This window comes from Homalodisca vitripennis, chromosome 1 (genome assembly GCF_021130785.1).
Source record: "Homalodisca vitripennis isolate AUS2020 chromosome 1, UT_GWSS_2.1, whole genome shotgun sequence".
In the NCBI taxonomy this organism is placed as follows: Eukaryota; Metazoa; Arthropoda; class Insecta; order Hemiptera; family Cicadellidae; genus Homalodisca; species Homalodisca vitripennis.
In genome coordinates, this window is record NC_060207.1 from 93893248 (window position 1) to 93916342 (window position 23095).

The following is a 23095-nucleotide window of genomic DNA, read 5'->3' on the forward strand; positions in this document are numbered from 1 at the left end:
ACCAGCTAATACGTTATGTTACAGATGAGACTAATCGCCTTTTCAAAGAACAGTCACGGCACGTGGACCAAGTCGATGGTGGACACCAACGTAGTGACAGTCTGTGAGTTCATCAAGACTGACGACTACTTCTGGCCGGCCTTTGTGAAGATCAGTGACGTTCCTGCGGCCTGTCCACTAAACAAGGTAGGTAAAATATAAACATAACACGAGTATCTTCGTTATTGATAGTGAACAATCACAGATCATAATCAGCAGGTTATCCAGAAGAATATTATTATGTTACTATGTAAGAAATGAATTACTATGTTGAGCAACCAAGGAAGCCTTCAAGTGAGATTCATGCATGCAAAACCGATTTGGCTACACGGAAAGGCTGTGTCGAAATCGAGCTCCAAATGCTGGTATATTCTAACTTTCCACTGATGAAACATTTTCTTCATAGAAGTTATCCAAGGGTTACTTACCGTAGGCACCAATAAGATCAGTATACACTACCTAAAAACCTTCAAACATGACCTCTCAGTAGCTGGACAGTTACAAGACCACACTCTTAAGTGGTTCGGTGTTACGTTTTTTGCACATGAAAGGGAAACGAGAGGAACCGATTCTGTGTTGCCCTGTCTTCCGTTAAACTATGGTAGTTCAGGGAATATGTTTTATTTTTGTTCTTCGGAATGTTGACAGACTGCATTTCCTAATCAGTAAAATTACGAGAGGCCCATAAATATAATCGATTATTTATTTACTTCCTTGGTATCTTTTAAAAAAAAAAAGAATTAAAAAAAAAATCTTAAATCTGCGCATGTCCGTTGTCTAGTAAAACATTGCTGTTAATATAAGAATACACGAGACTTGAGAAATGCTTTTACAAAATACTCTTTTTTTTACAACAAATTTGAATTGGCTATGTTGCAGATATATCAAAATCTATAGATTTCCAAGCAGTTTAAAAAGCTTAGTGCAAATTACTAAAATTCTGTAGTAAATATTATCAAATTCTTATCCATGTAGTAACAATCAGGTTTTGTGTGTGTGTGTGTGTGTGTGTGTGTGTGTGTGTGTGTGTGTGTGTGTGTGTGTGTGTGTGTGTGTGTGTGTGTGTGTGTGTGTGTGTGTGTGTGTGTGTGTGTGTGTGTGTGTGTGTGTGTGTGTGTGTGTGTGTGTGTGTGTGTGTGTGTGTGTGAAGTCAGATGAATAATTCCATTTTATCACATTAAAATTAGTGAGACTTTTACATTCGTTACATAAATTTAGTCGGACCACTATAATTGCGTTGGTACGTTACTTATTTTCTGTGGTAACATATACACTTTTATATTTTAAATATGTCAATATCGAATTAACACTTTTATATTTTTACAACTTATAATAATACAAATATACAGTAGTGAAATGCTGTATAGATTTTGTATAAAACATTGAAATAAATTTACTTACAATATGTTGTAAACATTTTATTTAGAAAATTATCGGATAGAAATATCCACGATGAGCGTATTATAGCCAAACCACATGACATGGATAATCGAAACTGAGCCCATTTTTCCCGAAAGCAGCATTTGAGAACAACGTATACTACACTGATAATATTTCTTTGCAATATTCCGAATATTCGAAAACCAAATTCAGTCCTTAGTAGTCCTTATAAATCCCATTAATTTAAATTCGTGCTTTCGGTTTCAGAATTTTATTTTGAATCATTATTCTACAGAATGTGGTAGAAATGCTTATGGAAATATATGAAATATTTCGTGGATTTCCATAATATGTCCATCAATTTCAGATGATTAGCTAATTTACACTATAGCTGCGGTTAAAAGTCAATTTTCCCACCCACCAAACTCGGAAGTTCCAACAATTTATCTCATAAAATACACAACTCGAGTGGAATGCACGTCGAATATCAATCAGTTACATTGGTCTGTTGATATCGAAGTGCAGTATTGATCTGTGAGTATTGAAGTACAGTATTGATCTGTGAGTATTGAAGTGCAGTATTGATACTGTCAGTATTCTGTTAAGGTCTTGAAACCAGTAATATGAATATGTTCTAATTATTTCTTATGGACATTCTGGAAAACCGATATTACTCCAAAGAAAACAAAAACTTTCTACAGAACAAAAGAACCACCCAAGGAACAAAATAAAAATAATAATCCGTAAAAAAATGGTTTTATATTTGCGTAGGATTTGTAAAAATTCATTCGTCATTAATGGTGACTTTTAATCCATATTCACTTATTTCATGTATTACATCTTTGGTGGATAAGTTTATATGTTTTGATAAGAATGTTTTCATAGTTTTTTGTATTATATTTAATAATAAAAAATATGAATGGTAATACAAACTCAGAGTTTTGTTGTTTTTTTTTTTGCATTTAGTTGTAGATTAATTATGAAATATATATTACAAGTTTATCTAACAGGTTCCATTATAGGACAAGGGGGAAAGACTCGCAATGAAGCGAAACCAAGTGCTGTATGAAACGTGTTGCTATGTGTGATATATTGTTATATATTATACATTATTATGTGTTACCAACATATATAATCCCAATGTCTAATAGAGAACATAACACATCAGTCACAATCTGAGTAATATCCGCCTCCGCATAAATGGAACGGTTGTCACGCAAATCTTTGATGCATTCAAAACTTTGTAGTATACGTATCCAGAAGCTCACAAACTCCAGGCTATAGTATAATCTACCTTTCATATTAGTTGCACAATATACTGTGTAACTAGTATAATCAAGAATCACTGCAAAGTTATGACCAATAGCTGATGCTCTAATATCATAATTATTAGTCCAAAGATCATAAAAAGACCTTATATGCTGTCTCGACATTACACTGTAAGTACGGTCTACTTACAGGGTTTAATGAAGCTCGTGGCGTTACGATAGGGCGGTAAACCTGCCAAGTTGGATAACGATTTTCCAGATCTTGAAACACCAAACAAGTCTAGACTAATCTTATTGATGCAATTCTAATTTTTTAAGTTGTATAACTCTAACGATTAAACTTGTATAATTGGAACTAGTTGTAGGAGGAGAATGCAGAATCCAATATCTGAAAAAAAGTCTAGATTTAAATCAATGTTATTATAATTTATTATTAGAGGAATATTTCAATCATCTGAATATAAATTGACAATATCGTGATTCTACGTTGGGATTTGAATATCCGATATTAAGAGTTGAGTTGATCTCAACGCCCACGCTGGGGGACAACTTTATAACTAACTCTTGCATAAGTTCAGCTTGACCTTTGCTGACGCAGGTAGGGCATTTGTCTGGCTGAGTAATTCATTCAATTAGAATACAAATCCTATGAACCGCTGCAGATAATTTGTTATCAACCGCCATTCAAAAAGGAACTCAAGAATATTTATCGATGTTTGAAATTTATTTTGATAAATACTTTAGATTAGTACTATACATTTGTTTTTATAAATATGTTTATATATTTCCGTACCTTGAACATTTATAGTTAAAACTGACCTCATCCATGACTTAGTATTAGATACAAATTTAATAGCGTTTTATTGAGTATGTGGCTGTAGGAGCCTATCTAACGCATTTCAAGTTATGTGTATTCAATCAATAAAACATTGACACAATTGTTCGTCTCAATTAAAAAATAATTTGGGTTAAAGTTAAATATCAGAATAGTGTACAAGAATAAGGAGTTAAAAAGAAGTGTTGACGTGATTAAAAAAATCTGACCATTCGTATGACATCCGTTATGACGGAGAATGGGACAGACAGATAACCATATAAACACTAAATAATAAGCGAGCGCACTCACAGGTATTTCATAAGATTTATTTTAAAAATTATGGATACACTTAAATGGATATTTCTACAATAATACGAGTACTACAAACCACAACAGCAATCTTTTAAATTATATTTACAATTTATACCATCTAAAGTAACATTCTAAACTGGAGTAAGTGTATGAAGTCTTCCTCTAGCTACACTATTTGTTTTATTGTATTTCAGTTTAGCTTGTTTAGGGTTTACGCGTGATAGTGGTAGTAATAAAACAAATACACATACTCGTGAAAGGTTAACTTTTGTAAAATTTTCAGTAACGTTGACAGATATAGTTTGTTTTGAATTGAATTTGAAATTTTAAAGAGTTGATTTTACATATACTTTAATGTGCTTCCACTTAAAATAATTCTAGTAAGCAGTTAATTTTGTCATGTTCTTGTTTGAGCTCAGGATATTGCTATCGAGTATGTTAATATCAACAAAACTAGGCTGTAAACTTTACACCACCGTTTCTGATATTTTGTAATATATTTTTGTGTTGATGAGGAAAATACACACGCGCACCCACTAAAACGCTACCGGCCCAGGCATCACTCCCTCTCGGGACTACTATGCGTATTACTTCAAGAGTACTTAAGCCGACAGGGGGCTCCTACAGTATCAGTCCATCGGTTGGGCAACACTGAGGCTATTACTTCCTTCTAGTTTCTTTGTTTATTTCTGCACCCCCTCTACATAAGCAAGACTGTCTCCCAACATTTTCCGAACAATAATGGTCAGTGAAAGAGCATATGGTAGTTTGAGCCCCTTTCTTTCGTTTGCCCTCCTTATGCAAAGCAGAACATATGGTTGGCCTCATCGTGCTCCACATCCCCATAGAGACACTCCAAGCTTTCAAAATTCAACAAGGCCGTCCTCTACGATATTTTGTAATATTGCAGCAGGATACGTGTAAATATACTGGAGATACGTGTCAAGTTAAGCGCAGAAACGCGAGAGAACGTGTGTCACACACTCCTGTACCGCTCACTAATCTGTTTATTGATGGCGCAGCAATGTCGCTGATTTCATACATTTGCGAGTTATTTCGGGAAATCCAACTTTTTATTACTCCTTAACCTCCTAAGCGAAGGATTCGAGTTTTGTTTGTGCCGAAATTATTTTTGACGATTGCTCTTTTTACAACCGTTTACAACAGTTTACAACCAGGAGTGTCAGTACTAAATTACTGATTTTACATAATCAGAATTCTATGAATGCAAAAGAAGCTCTCTTAAGCAGTGTTATTTTTTATACATTCTAAAAATAAATAAAGTGTTTGATAATCTAGCTACAAATACAATTCTTTATTTATTTTATTCCCGACACAGGTTTCCATGGCCAGAAAGAAACTGGGTTAGATAGAACAACATAATCATCAGTCATGTTGTAGAAAGATACAAATCTTTATTTCCTCCACAGAGTCGACAGTAACTTTACAACAAAAATGTAAGTGTAAAGACTTAATTACAATTATGGCAATCTATTATTTTGTATGGAAAAAATATGTTGATCTCTGGTTTTTACCATTATTTAAGATTTATACTGTTCAAAATAAGAGGTCACGTAAGAGGGGTTTACGTTAAAAAGTTTTAAGTTGCACCCAATATCCCGCAATTTTTAAAATCACTAAATAAAACTTCCTTTTCACGTTGCTCCACTACCCAAAGAATATCTCCTTATATAAACTTTAGAACAAAATAAAAGGGGGGTGTCCTGGCTTTTTATTCACTTAGTATAAAAGTAATAATAAATGTCTGTTTGGGTGTAGTCAAGGCTTTTAAGCTCAAGGCAACTGACATTAGATTAATCTAAAACACAATACTAAACCAATCTTGTAAAAACAGATCTTGAGATAGATGCTAAATAAAATACAAAAATACACAACTCTTCTCAAAAGAGTTGTTCGCAGTAATTACAAATTAGCCTATTTGAGTTGTATCGTTAATCTTGCAGTTCCGCGCTAACTATTATATGATTTAATTCTTGTGGATTACACCCAATTTTTTTATAGGTTTTTAGTAGGTGTCATGTTTGGAACTTCAGTCCTCCAATGTTAGAGCAACTGTGTGAGAGAGATTCATAAAATTCGTGCCAGTTATATATACTGGCAATCATGCTCTCCGCCATGATATATATGTTGAGTACTTCTGGTACGTTGACCTGGTAGCTCTAAACGTGGGTACACATCTCACATTTGCGGAGTTAAGTCCGCTAGAGGTAATAAACTCTATAAGTGACGCCTTTATTGTTGGTGCTGTCTTCCACATCTCTCTGAGTGACTTCGATTCACAAGCCGATCACTAGTTCTGATCCCGTTCTCCTTTCATGACATACACAAGTCAGGATGGTAGACGAACCGTACCTTTATATGGCGACTACGATGAGTATGACGAGAGAATGAGATATCATTCGGTATCTACCCCTTCTGACGGTGGAAAAGGTCTCTGAAACAATGGCCATGAAAACAAATGCTTTTCAGCCTGTAGCTAACTATGATCTCTGTAACAGACATGAAGAACTTTCTTACCTCGTGGTTTCAAGGTAAGAAATGTCATTAATTATCTGGAAGAGGTCCCTTTTCCTTTACTTGAGGATAATTCGAATGTGGACCGGCCATACTCACTAGATACTTAACAAATTTGATTAGGACCTTCCTTATGGGAAGAGACAATCTTTAGCATATTCGTAGTAAAATGTAAAATTTTGGACTCAAAATCTTTGGTAGTTATCGTGTGGGTACATGAACTATTAATTAATACAAATATAAATACCGACTTTTCCAACCAACACGAAAAATATGTTTATTTGATTTATGTATTTAACAACAGATAATCAGAGCTGTTACGTCCTTTCTTATCTTAACCTATAAGTAACACATACCTTCAATAAACACAATCAAAATTCAACGTTTTAAACAAACAATGTTTAATCAGTACAAAGACTTGGAAAATAGATAAAAAAGAAGAGAGTGGACCTAAGCGACCGGCAACAGTTTAACTGACCTGATTGAATAAAAATTATTAATTTAATATTATTAATAAATTACCTTAATGTTTCATTGTGCGTATATATGATACTGTAATATTACACAGAGTGAAAAAGTATATGTATAATTTTATATATATATGTGTGTGTGTGTGTGTGTGTGTGTGTGTGTGTGTGTGTGTGTGTGTGTGTGTGTGTGTGTGTGTGTGTGTGTGTGTGTGTGTGTGTGTGTGTGTGTGTGTGTGTGTGTGTGTGTGTGTGTGTAAATATATATATCATTGCAGTATTATTTACAGGGGGAGTATCACTTCCAAGATGCTTCTCTCACGCTCAAACGACTGCCACCCATGGTACCCAAGGGCTGCTACAAAATGGTCCTCAATTTGTGGACGGACACTCTCAAATCCTGCAACAACATCTTCGTCAAGGTCACAGGACCCAAGGAGCTCCCTAAGCCTCGCTGTACCTCTTGAACACTACATTAAATACATTATATATGCTTTTTTTTCGTTGTTAAAGGAATAGAAAATATATTTGTAGACTTTTACCTAGTTACTCGGCAGAGATGTCTTGTTAAACTCACTTAAGATATAAGAGCGACAAACACTTACTAAGGATGGATTGTTCAGTGATTAGAAATAATATTGAAAGGATTAATCTTTCATTGAGGTTATATTAAATTCAGTTGATACAGAAATCACGTACAAACCTATATTTTGGTGCCTTTTTCATCGTTATTTTACCATTTAGGAAATTTTCTTGAAATGGTAGTGGGACTTATCTGTTTGTCTTTCCATTACATATTGGCCGAAGGGTGAGTAAGCAAATTTATGTAAAGAAGGGACAAATGATGAAGCACCAAACACAGAGATATTAACCGTTTCGGTTTTAGTCCACCCCGTTTAAGCAAGTAAAATAATTTTGGATCAGTGTCTCAAAGAAGAATATTATCAAATTATCACAACAAAAAATAATTTGATATATTGAAAGATCATACAAAATCATATCAAAATTTAGATTGTTGCAAGAGCGGGTGTGATCGCTTATGTTTTGAACTTGTCATTTATTATAATATGTCTATTACATATTCTAGTAGAATGTGGCTAGATGAGAGCCCTTTTCTGACATTCAATTTATTCTTTTAATTCACATTTAGTACTGCTCACATTACGCTATTCAATTAGTATATTATTTATAAAAGTATCATCATGCTGATGTTATTATACGGGGCCGAATTGTGTGGGGAGGTGGTGAAGAATAGGATAGTGATTAATGGCGCCAGATAAAAACAATTTTGTTAGGTGTAACTCAATTTTTTTATATAGTGTCGGATGATTCAATACGAATAATAAGAGTGTTGTTGAGGTTAAAGAACAAAAGAAAGTGGTGACGTATGGTAAGATAAGGATGTTAATTAATATGTTGAACAGAGGAATGTGGAGCACGGAATGGAATGAGGTGGCAGGATAGCTTTGATGTGTTACAGGAAAGATAGATTATGTGTGAAAAGATCGTGGAAAGTGAATAAGGAAAACGTATGACTTCTGGCTTGATCCGAGAGAGAGACAGAGTTTATGATTAAGGATTCTCTAGGATCACTATATGACGTAGTCTTTGACAGGGGTGGTCATCTTAGTGTAATTAGCGAGATTTGGTTTGAGGGGCGTGTGTGGTGAGGAGAAGAGGAAAGGTCTTAGACCATGATTGTGAGAAGTATGAGGATAGATATAAGACAAGTTTTGACGAAGACGTGTTTAACATGGGTTAAGAGGAGTGTATGGTAGCCTCTGTGAAGGTATCTGAATGCTTCAGAAGATTGGCGTAAACATTGGGACAAGGAACGAGTAAGATAACCAAAATAATTTAGTAAATAGCATATACTTATGTATTATTATACTTAAGTGGTATGTGGACCTTGATCATTTAACTCAGGGTAATCGTAGGATTGAGTTAGAGAAGGCACACAGGACGGTACTGTTTGAACGTTTGCCTTCCCAGGCAGGAGGTTTCTCTCTCTCTCTCTCTCAACAGATTACGAAATTCGTTAAAAAGGCCCCAATGCCGAAGGCATTTAAATCTCGTCTGAAATCTAGTGCCCTCTGGTAAGTCGTAGGTGGTTAGTAGACGAATGCAGACGTATTGTGACCTGTATTCTGCAGTTAAGTTTTAATGATTAGTGTTGTGTATAGTTTTTTTATTAAATGCATGTTTTTAGAGTTAGTGAAGTTGACAAACAACATGGTGGTTGTGATTCCTGACGTAGGCGTACCATAACGCTTTGGTATGATTTGTTTATTTTAACCTAGTTTGTAATTATGTATTAGGTTAGTTATTACCTGAAGAAGAGATCAGGTTGTAGATCTCGAAACGTAGTGTTACTGATTTCTTGTTTCACTGAACGATGGCAAATGTCCGGAAAAATCTTGTTTCTTTCATAGGCCAATACGTCTCTCTGGTATAGAGGACGACAGGGTCCAGAAGGAGAGCAGGTGAGAGGGGAAAATAGTCATTGCGGGGGAAGTGAGGAGATTCATTGACTCGTTGGCTCGAGCTACTAAGAAAGGGCTTTTGTCTACAGACTGTGGGAACTTGGAGGAGGGCAAAACATGTGTCCGACTAATGTTTTTGATGGAATAAACGAGTTGTGAGATTATTGTGGTATTATAGTACTTGGCTACACTTGGTTATTTTTGTCACTATTGCCAGTAGCGACCATGTTTACAGCAAATGAGGTTAATTTCCCCAAATCATCGTTTTGCTGTAATAGCCATTCTAGTACAAAGTAACCAATTCTACAATTCATTCTCGTTTCTAATGAAGTCATTAAACATATTAAACGCAATGTGGTTAAGTACATGTTCAGTTAATCAGTCGGGTCCTATTAATTAACTAATGAAGTCTACACCCATTGTTAATGACCGATCAATTGAAAAATATATCTGTTGTCATAGTTAGATTTTAATAACATTTAATTAGGTAGTTTAGTTATAAATTCAAGTTTGCAATTTCGTTATTTTCTTAGATAAAACCATTTAGTAAAATACATATTTCTTTTTATTCACATTTCTTTGTTTTGGAATGTAAACACATATTTGTACCATGAGTTTGAATCACGCATCAAATGTACTAACAATATACAGCAAGTGTACGTGATGTTTTGCATGCAAATGAGTCGTGAATTGCAATTTGCAAAGTTTCAGAAATACTTAAAAATTATGTATAAATACTGCAAAATCTCTTTTAGTTACTGTTAAGTTAGATAAATATATAAAATTATTTAAGATTATGTTTTCTTGCTTAGGTTCGCAATTAATTCATAAGTGTAATTCAACCGTTTGAAGCATGTTACTTTTTAGGGGGTTATTTAAGGAAATTTTTTTTTATTTTGAAAGGACACTATTCCTAGTCTAAATAAAATGTTATGAACTTTATTTATATCACCTACAATTAGTCCCTAATAGTACAACTTCAATGCAGAAGATGTCAGCTAGAGAGCTATAGCCCGATGAGGTTACGGACACCACGAAGGTTCGGCATAAGTCCACTGGAGATCGCTTCAAAGGCGGAGCGCCTTACAGCGGTGGGCTAAGGTACTACGGTACGTAAGTCCGCTGCGCCTGGCTGGCTCTCTCCGCCACACCATACGTTGTGCTAAGGTACACGTAAGTCCTAGCCGTATGTTATATTGATTTTGCTTGGCTATACTTGCGCGATTTCTAGCGAAGCAGTGTTCGCGTTTAGTTTTTACTTAGATATCGTTTCTTTTCGAGGGCGGTGAGTCGCTTGACGTACGTTGGCACCAGCGTTCCTTAGTTTCAAGCTTAAGTCAAGCTAGGCGTGATTTCGAGCGAAGCAGTGTCCGCGTTTAGTTTTTACTGTTTCTTTTCGAGGGCGCTGAGTCGTTTGACGTTCGTTGGCACCAGCGTTTCTTAGTTTCAAGCTCGAGTCTAACTAGCCACGATAGTTTTAGGGGACGTTTAGGTAATGAGGACAGTCATCCTAAACCACCACTTTATGTCCTTTTGTTTCCGACTCGGCGATGATGAACGCCTGCCTATCCAATGATCATTGGTGCTGTGTTTGCATTAGCATCTGTTCGGCTAACACTAACTCGTGTCTGAGCCGCACTTGGAAACTGCCTCTTCCTTCCGAATCCTTCTGTACACCCCTCTCGACTGTTCTATCCGGTGTCTTAGGGTTCTATAGTACTATAAAACTACCCCTACCCAACTTGACCGTTATTCGTTCACATAATCATTGATATTTTACTTCCAAAAGTATAATAACTTTGTTTTAGACCTGTGAAAGATATCGAGTTGAGAGTTTCAGGCACGATTTGGGATTGCTTGTCGCTTTTGACGGTTTCCCATATTCTTCGGATAACGATTCTCAGTTTCTTTTAGCATAGGAATACGTATTATTGTTTTTGGTGTTGTAGCCCTTTTGTACTTGTCGATTCCTTAGCGTCATGGAACTTGACTTTCCTTGCTTCTAGATATGGTATTTATTACTGTCATGGCGTTGTTTTGTCATCTAATTCACCTAGCCGCTGGATTCACTGAGTCCGAAACAATCCACTTCTCAGAAATTTTACTAGCCAGCCCTATGAGACAATATTCACACCTGACTTGGAAATTGTCAATATATATATATATATATATATATATATATATATATATATATATATATATATGTGTGTGTGTGTGTGTGTGTGTGTGTGTGTGTGTGTGTGTGTGTGTGTGTGTGTGTGTGTGTGTGTGTGTTGCCCCTTCTGCTCTTAGCGGTTCCTAAAGTTCAGAACGTTGGTTCCAATCTACAATGGGTTTACAAACCCAAGTTAAGACTTTTTAGTAATGGGCCTTACACTCAAATAGTATTCATACAGTTTGGAGTACCTTTGATTTTGCATTTGATTAAACTAGCATTAAATGTGTATCCAATACAAATTTGTTGTTGAAATGAAAACAATAAGTTCCACAAGAGTTTGTAAACTCAGGAAGGTAAGATTCGAATAGAGAGCACATAAACCCGAAAATAGTCATAATCAAAGCCGATTATCGGATGAAAACTGGATTCAGTGATATTGTAGCAATGCTATTAGACTGAGAGGGTCAATAAGGCATCATCAGGTGGTTATGGGGTGCGCGCGTGTATGCGCGTGCGTGGGCGGGCGAGGGCGGCGTCCGGCATCAGTGTGTGAGAAGACGCCGGAATGGCAGGGCCTGCACGTCATGCCGTCTCCGCCGCCGCAGGTAGGCCTTTTGGCTACTTTTGTGCATAGAGCGCTGTGACGCGTGACGCATATGCAACATGTCAGCTGTTTCAGTTTTACGACAGGACGCCGGGCCGCGCCGCCAACTTGGCATCCACCGAGGTAGCTCAGCGATTTAACCTAGTTTACATAGAACTACAGCTACGAGAGCGCTGTAACAAAATGGTGTTGTAAACAAACTTTCTTTCAATATTTTGTTAAAAAGCTATTTGGTATACATACCACAAAGGCAAATAATTAGATGGCCTATCACCAATTGCTTTGGCGATTTTGGATAGATATGTGGATTTTTATCCTCAAAGATTTGTTGTTTATTATGATGTTTTTGCTACGGAAACAAATATGTCTACATTAAAACCACTTACATTTCAAATATTTTTCAGACCTGAGTTTATAGTATTTTTCAGATTTCTGTAGTTAAATAAAATCATACAACTGACGAGTCCATTAAGAATTTAACGACTAGAGACAGTTTAGGACAAAATATTTTTGTCTGGTTCAACTTTTAAATCAAAAGTACGAACGATAACATTTGTGAATCTGGATAGCGTTGTTTAGAGTCGAGGTAGAGTAATGAAGTTTGGGTTCCAAAATGTCTGATAACATCAGCTGTCTCGCAGCGCCGCGGCTACTGATAACGTATTTACTCCACCTGTCTCTTCTAGATTGCTTCTGATTTGTTCCAAATAAAAGCAATCATATTTTTAGATGCGACTTTCCTGATATGAGTATGAAGTGGATTGAATACTTTTACGGATGAAACAAATACTCATAACAGTGATAATCTAAGAATAGAAAAGATATCTGGAAAACATAACAATCAATTAAATTATTAAGTGTCCGTTTAAAAATACAACACAAACAATAAGATCAAGCCTTGTGTTAAGCTATGTACATAGTTATACAGTAAATATGTAGCTACTGATTAGTAATAATCCATTATAATACTCGTAAATGCAATTATTATAGTTGGGCCTTCAACCTTTCAAATAGATTTGATCAAATCGGCTATGACCGAAATAAAATGTTTAAATAAGTTTCTAGAGCATACGATAAATAAACCACAAAAAGCATTTAAATTTACTAATACATTCGCCAATATTAAGCATATTATGTCTAAATAAAACTCAATAACAATTAATTTTGATTATTCTGAGAAAGGAAACAAAATATTGGACTCTTTATTGACAAGCATTGACAGTCATAGCTTCAAGCGGCTGGCTTCATAATTGACGCTGGATGTTAAGGAGGCGGTAAAATCTCGTTTTGTTCCACTTAATCTACCCAACTGTAAAGGTTGATTTCAAATAATCTCCAGCCTGCTCATAATTGCTGTATAAGACTCTTCAATCCAAGACACGACGATAAAATTACTCTTCAAACAATAATTAATTGATATTAGAAGTAAATTATCTCCGACCGCCAACATTATTTTCCTACCAATCTCTAAATATTGCTTCTCAGACAATTTCCAATATATCAGAACCAGAAGTTCATTGGGTAAGTAAGTTTCTATGTTGTGCTGTCTTAGATAAGCATTTACTTCCTTTATTTGGTTGTAAATACTTTTATCTGAAATACTAGTTTAAATACCAGCAATCAAGAATAAATTATTTTGTTTCTGTAATACTCAATTGTAATATCCGTAATATTTTTTTCGGAAGCTGCGTTAATAGAGATAACCTTGCTCTATAGATAACCTTGAGTCTCAATAAAGATAATTGTTTTATTTTATTTATGCTAGACGTAAGCTCTCAGATGTAATGCGATCTGAAGTTGTTTGTGTTTACAGATCCAAGCAATAGTACTGTGTTTTTACTTTATAAAGGGTTCCGTGTTTTTATAATTCCAAACGATAGCACAAGAACGTCATGAATATAGAAAAGGAGTAAAGTAAGTCATTTTTCCTAAAACCTTTCATGACAGGCTAAAATACAGTTATAACAATATTTGCTTAGTCCTTTTGAAACCTAAAACTCGCAAGAGTATGTTTATAGGCACAGCTGCTTTCCAAGTCACAAGATTTTCGCACGTAAAATATACCTACTGTAGTAAAAACGATGAAACCTTTAAGGTAATATAACTAACTGGTGGTTATCTTGATCACGATCGATTCTCAAGAAAGTAGTTTTTAGGAAAATGTCGCCCATGAGACCGGGTTGAGACGTCTTACCTGACGACACTTAAATTATTATGCATTTAAATGTTGGGTTTTAGATTAGCCTACATTCAAAAAAACATTTACCTCTTTTTAGTTTTTGAGAGCGAAATATTGCAATCTCTTCTTTGGGGTTGATTTAAAATAAAAAACATTTTCCAAGAATGAATCATCTCATCTTGTCTGGAGTATTCTAATATATTTACGGTAGATCGTTGACGTAGATAAAGAAGATAAATTGGCTAACGGACTCATTACGTGTTTTTTATTATTAAATAATATTATAAATCGGCATACATTGGTTTCTATCTCTGGGATGAGATGGAATTTTAAGAATCCAACAGTTGTAACAATATCTTGTCTAAGAGTTGATAGTATAGCCAATAGGTCGAGAATATAGTACGTGTGTTGATTTATACTATTATAATAACCAATTTAATTTAATGTTTACGCCTCATTAGTACTTGACCTGGAGGTTTTCTGAAGATTAACTGTTTTTCTTGTGTAACAGATCATTTAACAAAGTCATCAATCTTTCAAGGCAGTACTTGTCTGAACACAGGAATATCCGGTACAACTGTAGTCTCTCAGCACTATACTCCATAAGACCGAAATATTCTTGTAATTTTTTAAGGAGGAGAAAAATGACACCTACAAACAAGACCGATAAAGTCTACATAAATCTAAAATGCATATTTTTCATGGATTGCAATTGCATACCATTTATGTCAGATAATCTTTATAATAAAAGCCACATTGCAAAACTTGTGTAAGCGACAGGTATTTGGATAAGCTATCATGGATGATACAACACATGATACTAAATCACATATTATCAATATAATATGTCAAAGAGTACATCGAATTGGTAAATTAACCTAGTATTCATAAAATCGTACTGAATTCGTTTCTTGTTTTATAAAGGTGTTTTTGTGTGTTTTCCAAAAGGGCTTCCATCTCGTGACATATGGTTCATGTTTCATGACATAGTGACACATTTTTTTTAGTATATGAAAAAAAACTGTTTTAATGGAAATAACCAGACTAACTAATGAGAACGCTTTCCATAAATCTGGATAGCAACATTGGACTGAATATTAAAATACTGTATCTCTTGTAAACCATACAGATGTGTTTATCACAAACGATCTGCCAAAATGAATCCCAAAAACTATGGTCGATTTGGTTATGGGAGCATCACCCAAAGCGAAACATATTTACTTGGAATGGAAAATAGAAAGGGAGAAGGAAAGAAATTGAACTAAAGAAGCTTTAAAGAGGACACGTGTTTTCTGCATACTGAATAGTTCAACCATTGCGATAACCACAAAGATAGTTTACCATTATAAATATCACTGTTTCAACACAGAACCCTGAGGAACCTTTGAGACAAGAAATAAGTCGGTTTTAGCTTCATAAATAATGTTCTCATATATTGGTTCGGATGTGATAGATATAATCTGAACAATTTTAAACCAACCCTCTGGCACAGTAGATATTTAATGTTCTCAAAGAGAAGCCATTTTAGACAATGCCTCCTCAGATAGTGAATTATAAATATATAAATTATTATAAAGACTATTTATGATCAGTGATAATTGAGCATTTTCTAACGGTATCTACCCTGATGAAGGGACATTGATGGATATTTATTTGGAATTGTGTCTACAACCCTTACCAGAAAGACAGAAATCAATTCTGAATATTTCTGTCCAATAAAACTCAATTTGTCGAGCATTTTCTTTAGTAACATTTATAGTTTGGATATTGATTTTTGATACAATACAGTTCTTAAAACTAGTTCTACTCTTGCTTCCCCAAAGTTAAATCACCAGATAAAATACGTATTTAATATTTTTAATGTTAAGATATGTTGGATTGTTTATTGAAAAACTATTTTAAGGCACTCTCTTTAATAATGAAGTACTTTTCCTAAACGTTGTTTAGTCCGGAGATAACAACAAAAAATAATCACTCTATTAATAACTAAGTAATGTATTTAATTAGACAATTAGTTTGCGTTCTGAGACACTCGAAATCAACGATATTAAATTCAGCAAATGTGGCAGTGATAACTGTAACATTGATATGGGGAATTCCTCGAAAGAACTGTAATAAAATTCGCGCGGAGGTGTTTTCCTCCCTTATAAAGAATACACAGGAAGCGGCATAGGCGCTATCTTGGTAAGTCAGTTGTGTTAGTTTTGCGGGTATAAATATAACTGACGTGCGCAACGAGATTTACTGTTTCCTGTTCTCTTTTGTATGCGAGCCAAATGCATTGCATACTCTTACGTGTTTCGAAACGTGAGATTATACATACATGTTTGGAATAAAAAATTTAATAATTTAAATCTCATAGTATTAATTAACTTTAGGGAATATTTCCATTTGTTTACGAAAAGAATTGATTGAGGTACGCCTTAAAATATCAAAACATTGATTTTATGAACTCTGTGTGTTTATGATTGATTCTGAACATATAAATAAAAGACAAGTAATTTACATTCTGACAGGCTATTAGATAACACAACTTAACGTTGAATTTCTCAAAACACGTGTTTTGTTTAACTTGGACACTGTTTTAAGAACTATGATAACCAAGAACCATAGCTATGATAACCAGACTCTCAAGATATGTTCACAACTGCATTTACTGTAGTATGTATTACAATAATTATCATAAGTTTATGTGAAACCTAAATTTAATAGTTATTTATGGTAAAAATGTGTAACATTTAAAAAATTCCATATTTTAAAATAATAATAGACCGTTTCATAATAATAAACCATTCGAGCAATTTTACATAATAGTAGAAAAATATGAAAGACTTTAACTTGAACAAAAAGTTTTCATATCTATAAAACTAATTTAAACCTAATATAAACACGTAATTTATAAGTTACTCTAAACAATTTATAACTAATATTATGGCACAACAGATCTATAAGCACCCATGTGCGAAACTATATGCACCATAAAGGTTTGTAATTCTACCTTAAACATAAATGTAATATAACAATTAATACTAAGACTCTGAAAATTGAACAAAGAAAGCTTTAACAGCCCTCGTAACTTTCATGAAATAGTAATAAAATAATAAAGTTAGCATTTACAAACGTTAAAAAGGTATAACGAAACGACTGTGACTTAAAATATAATATGACATTAGTCTGTAATAGTAGAACAGCTGTTCTACCCTCATTATTCTATTGGTATCTATATAAGAAAGCCAGGTATGATTTATTTAATGTCTTTAGTTTTTATAGTCGCAACACTTTACAGACAGAGTTTAGTTACAGTATATGATAACGTTTTGTAATAGTAGAACAGCTGTTCTACCCTCATTATTCTATTGGTATCTATATAAGAAAGCCAGGTATGATTTATTTAATGTCTTTAGTTTTTATAGTCGCAACACTTTACAGACAGAGTTTAGTTACAGTATATGATAACGTTTTGTAATAGTAGAACAACTGTTCTACCCTCATTATATTGGTATCTATATAAGAAAGCCAGGTATGATTTATTTAATGTCTTTAGTTTTTATAGTCGCAACACTTTACAGACAGAGTTTAGTTACAGTATATGATAACGTTTTGTAATAGTAGAACAGCTGTTCTACTCTCATTATATTGGTATCTATATAAGAAAGCCAGGTATGATTTATTTAATGTCTTTAGTTTTTATAGTCGCAACACTTTACAGACAGAGTTTAGTTACAGTATATGATAACGTTTTGTAATAGTAGAACAGCTGTTCTACCCTCATTATATTGGTATCTATATAAGAAAGCCAGGTATGATTTATTTAATGTCTTTAGTTTTTATAGTCGCAACACTTTACAGACAGAGTTTAGTTACAGTATATGATAACGTTTTGTAATAGTAGAACAGCTGTTCTACCCTCATTATATTGGTATCTATATAAGAAAGCCAGGTATGATTTATTTAATGTCTTTAGTTTTTATAGTCGCAACACTTTACAGACAGAGTTTAGTTACAGTATATGATAACGTTTTGCAATAGCGAGAACAGCTTTATAACAATGTATGACACAATTGATGGACGTCAGTGATTTTTTTGACAATGGCAAATGTCCGGAAAAAAAAAATTCTGTTTCTTTCTCGTATGAAATAGTGTATGATAAATGTTTATAACAGTGTATGATAAACCTTCAATATCCTACTTGTACCTATACGGTACAACTCAACGTCATTGAAGCTTATTACTTAGTAGGGAGACACAATTTACTTTTGTCTGCCAAGGGGACGAACAAACTTTCTCCTGTATGATTGTCTGCCTATATATCTGTGCGCAGATATCTTGAGAATGAATGAGCTAATGAGCTGTATAATTGTGATGTGTTGCTGCAACCTCAGGGAAGATTGTTACGCGGACCGTGGTACGGCGTACCTCTACCTTGTAATATTGTAAGACAACAGTTTATAATAGTCTTGAGTACGTAGGAATAATGAAGGATAATAGAGTACGATAACCGTTTTCTAATAATATATGATAACAGTTTAACTGATGCAGGGAGGGTCTTAGCAACGGATGAATGATTTATTCGGTACTGAGAACATAAATAAGCATATTTATTTTATATCGATAAATAGCAATGTGTTGACAAATTAGTACAACATAATTTTGCTGCGTATTAAACAGTTTCATTGCACGGTTTGTGAAGTATTTAATATATACGGTACCTGCAGGTCGAACCCAAGTAATGATTATGTTCGCATTAGTGTATGATCTATTGCAAGACTTCAATATACTCATATAGTATTTCAAACGGGTTTACCTATTTAAAAGGAGGACATTCATTACAAAATAGGTTTTATAATGCAAAAACGTATCATTAAAAATTATGTCAACTCTTAATACCTTAATCTTAATTGTCATACATACTATTTTTCAAAAAAATTTACATTTTTACCCTTACAATCTTTGAAATATTAAGTTTTATAAATCTAAGTGTGAAATTTTCACCGCAATCAAGCAATCCATCCCTATAGCACAAGAAATCAAATATTACGTTATCCTGTTCATCGGCTGTTCAACACTAAGTGCCATCAAGTGCCACCGTATACATCGGAATATTACTATATTGAAGAGTACATCAATATTATGTTTTAGATTAGTGAGTAGTTTTAGATTATAAGTTTATGTCACTTTTAGATTAGTATAACGGTTTTAACCTTGTTAGTTTAATTTTTAAGTCACTTCTACAATAAAAAGTCATGTGTTCAACTTAGCACTGTTAAAATTTAAACATTTTGTAAAGCTAAATAAATTAAAATACTCTTACTCGAGTCATAAAAACCTGTAGTTTCATTTAAAAATGCAGTTTTTCAATAAGAGCTTTAACGGTTATAGCTAATTTCACACAATGTAAAGCTCTAAACCAGACCACACATAAAACAAGTTCCACATTTCCAGAAAAAAACCTGATAAAAAGTTAAAAATACATAAATATATAATAATATATATATTATATATATATATATATATATATATATATACATACAGTATATATATAATAAATACAGTTAAAATGATGATAAAAATGGAAGGACTTTAATGAAATATTGAATATTAGCATACATTGAATGGATGACTGTGGAATAGCACTAAACAAGTTTGTGCAGTTCAGAAAGTAATATTTCTATATCCAGGAAAGTGCATATTTGAACGATGTTACCCCGGATTGCAGCACAAATCGTTCCTACTCAAGACTATAGAAATGGTGAGAGACTATTGTGGCGCGACCCGGCTAGCTATAATGGAATAGAGGTTAATTGGATAAGTTAACGCGACACGCACTTTCAGCGCTAAGCCTTTTATTGTGACAGTGAGGTCAGTATAGGTCAAACTTGACGTGTGGGATATCTCGTTAGCAGTGAATGGAATCCCTGCAGATAATAAGTGTTTACTCATTCGCTCGTTATTTTAAAAGAAGATTCTCGTTTTTTAGTATTTACAATAAGATATTGTGGAAGAAATATTGCTTACGTAGTTTAAGTTAGACCGTAAGCGATAACAAAGTAAATAATCGACAAACAACAATAGTCCTTAAAACTCACAACAAAGTCTTAGCCAAAGTCTAGGAAAAAACAAAACAAAAATGACTTGCAGAATTCCACAATTTACATTATAAAATGTAGCTGTAACGGGGAATAAATAGGCGATAAAAAAATACATTTCATTAAATATTACAATAAAAAAACACAAAGAAAACGCGAGAAAGAGACTGACAGAAAGGTAAAAATGTGTTATCATTGTTGGTGCGAGGATTTATAGTTAGAATTGGGATGAAGCTAACATAATATATTGGTAACCTTTTATTAAAAATATTCAAGTTTGATACATTACACTTATGGACCCGCCAGTTATATTAGGCCGCTTTGGTTGCCAGTTGTGAAAAAAGAACTATAAAAAGAAAATATTTTAGTTTTATTATAAGTTGTATTCTTAAAGAAATATTTATGTTAATTTTATATATGTAAATAGACGATTTTGGACATTTAGTCTAGTCATTGTTAAAGTGATGTACAATAATCCGATGTGTGGTATATTAAGACAAATAACAGAGCGTTATTTAGAAGCCTTATTACGGATATATGGAAAGAAAATGATATTGCAGTAAAGAAACCTATTAAGCTCCAAATCTTCCCAAATACCTAATGTAACACTAAAATATATTCTAAAACGAACTTAATTAGATTGGCTGGATCCCTAGGCTAATGCAAGAATCCAGCTACTCATTAGGCAATGAGCCGAGGGCCAATTAGCATTATACGAGTACGGGCACAATCGAATTAGTATTCCTGAAATCGACAGAACAGTTTCCCCAAGGGAAGATGATTTCGCTGGAAATAAGTTATCAGCCTCGTTAATATGGTATAAAAAATGTTAAAAATATCAAACGATATGTTTTATTAAGTCACAGTTTTTATAGTTTGACACTTTAAACCAAACCGCCAGACGCATAAATAAAATTCAGTACCAGCCAACCAAGAAGACAGACTTTTAGGCTGAAAATGGTGACACTCAGCCTCGTTACTTGGTTAGAAGTTTCCATGAAAATAAGGCTCCATGTGCTTACGTAATGAAGATTGGCTCTTGGCTCCCTGACTAGCAGGTTAGGTAAATTGAAAGATTGCCTCTAAGTATGTTATGACAAGAATTAGCGTAGTCTTAGTAACTCGCAAATGCAGAAATGGATTCAGGTCATGTAGTTGGGAAATGTAAATTTTGTTTAAACTGGTAAAGAATCAATAAGAACCATTTTGAATTATCCAGTGCAATTATTGGTAACACCAACAACTGAATGACAGTGAGATAGTTATGTTTGCATTACGGGACGGTGCTAACAATGATGCTGAAGCAGTTTTATTTAAAAGGGCGTTGCGCCGTTTCTACGTTTCTCGAAAACGGGACAGTATTGCAATTTACTAAGTGGAAAGAAATTTCCGTGCAGCAATCCTGTCTGAGAAGGCGCCAGCTCCGCTTTCTCGTTTTATGTGTCTGTTCCTTGAATGCATCCTAAGTTTTAAGTTTGTAGGAATGTAGCCACATTACAGAGGACTAATGAAATGGCGGAGAATGACGAGATTTAAAATTCGCTACAAAATATGACATATGATTAAATCGGTTAAAATAAAAGCATAGCAAACAGTCCCGAAAACTATATGTTATATTTAATTTGCTTTGCTAAATAATTCTTTATCAATTTTTTAAATCATTTCATGTTATCTGACACTTGATATTTTTTTACTAGAAGAACAAATTTTTAACCTAACGCGGTAAGACACTGTTTTTATAGATCCAAAAAATGAAGCTCTTTTTTAAAATGTTGTGATCTCCATATAATAGCATACACTTACACATAAACATACACGTAAATAAATGACTGTCAACATGACAAATAATGTTGTACATTTATTATACTCTTCTGAAAATCATTTGTAATATTGAAATGAACGTGAGTACTATGTGTTCCCATAGAAGATTTCGTCATATAAGGTAACAAATGAAATTAATTTCTCAGTCGTCTTTCATTCGATTCTGTAGAATAATGTTTCTTCATGGACTGTTTTTTTACATTTCAATTTTATCTCATTGAGAAATTTGGCTTCTATTGTAAAAATTGTAATATTAAACAATGAGTTACTTTTCCTAAGTGGTGTTTGGAACAAACGAATGTAGCACTTGCGTTCACGTGTGTGCAAGGACGATTAAATTACATATATATTTATAAACAAGTTATTATGACTTTTGAAATACAACGCAGTAACTGTCATTGCAGTAAGTCAACTACTACAGTATACTCTGTTCCTAAAAAGCTCAGTATGACTATCTTTTGGACGTTCTCGTCAGTTTTAATTATGGAGTCGGATATTGTGTCCTAATCTAACAGAGAGTAATTTAGTTTAAATCATGGCTGTATGCACGCTACTAAAAAACTACGTAGGCTTACTACTTAACCTGTGAATTAAGAGGTTTGTGAGGTGATCAGCACAATTGAAAGGCCTGTGTTTTGAGACTCAGTAGATATATGTATAACATTATCCTGACATAAAGAATCTCTTTCATAGCACTCCGTTGTGCCATCTTCCAGTTTAGAGCATGAAACACTAAGTGTTACCAATTAAATTGAAAAGTTTGAAAGGCTTTACACCGTAACAGAATAAATGACACGGTAAATGAAAATCCTTTGTTGCTGAATTAAACTTTGTAATACTACATTACCACAGTAAACATAACGAATGTTGAAGTATGTTTTAGAGCCATTAGATTTATTAAATTAATGTGGATAAAGAGAACGAGAACAAAGCGTTTTATAACACC

General features: G+C 33.8%; 2 protein-coding genes across 2 annotated transcripts in view; both read left to right on the top strand.

The window, feature by feature from the left end:
- Window positions 1–30: 30 nt before the first annotated feature.
- Window positions 31–7509, top strand: LOC124366801. The gene is made up of 2 exons (XM_046823404.1): window positions 31–186; window positions 7109–7509. Exons 1-2 carry the CDS (start codon window positions 76–78, stop codon window positions 7283–7285), a joined length of 288 nt encoding a protein of 95 aa, XP_046679360.1. The 5' UTR covers window positions 31–75; the 3' UTR covers window positions 7286–7509.
- Window positions 7510–12010: 4501 nt separating this feature from the next.
- LOC124366809 (melatonin receptor type 1B-B-like) overlaps window positions 12011–23095 on the top strand; it is a 71274-nt gene continuing 60189 nt past the window's right edge. Inside the window, exon 1 of the mRNA XM_046823412.1 lies at window positions 12011–12064. The gene's annotated coding sequence lies outside the window, so the exon portion shown is untranslated. The remainder of the gene's footprint in view (window positions 12065–23095) is intronic.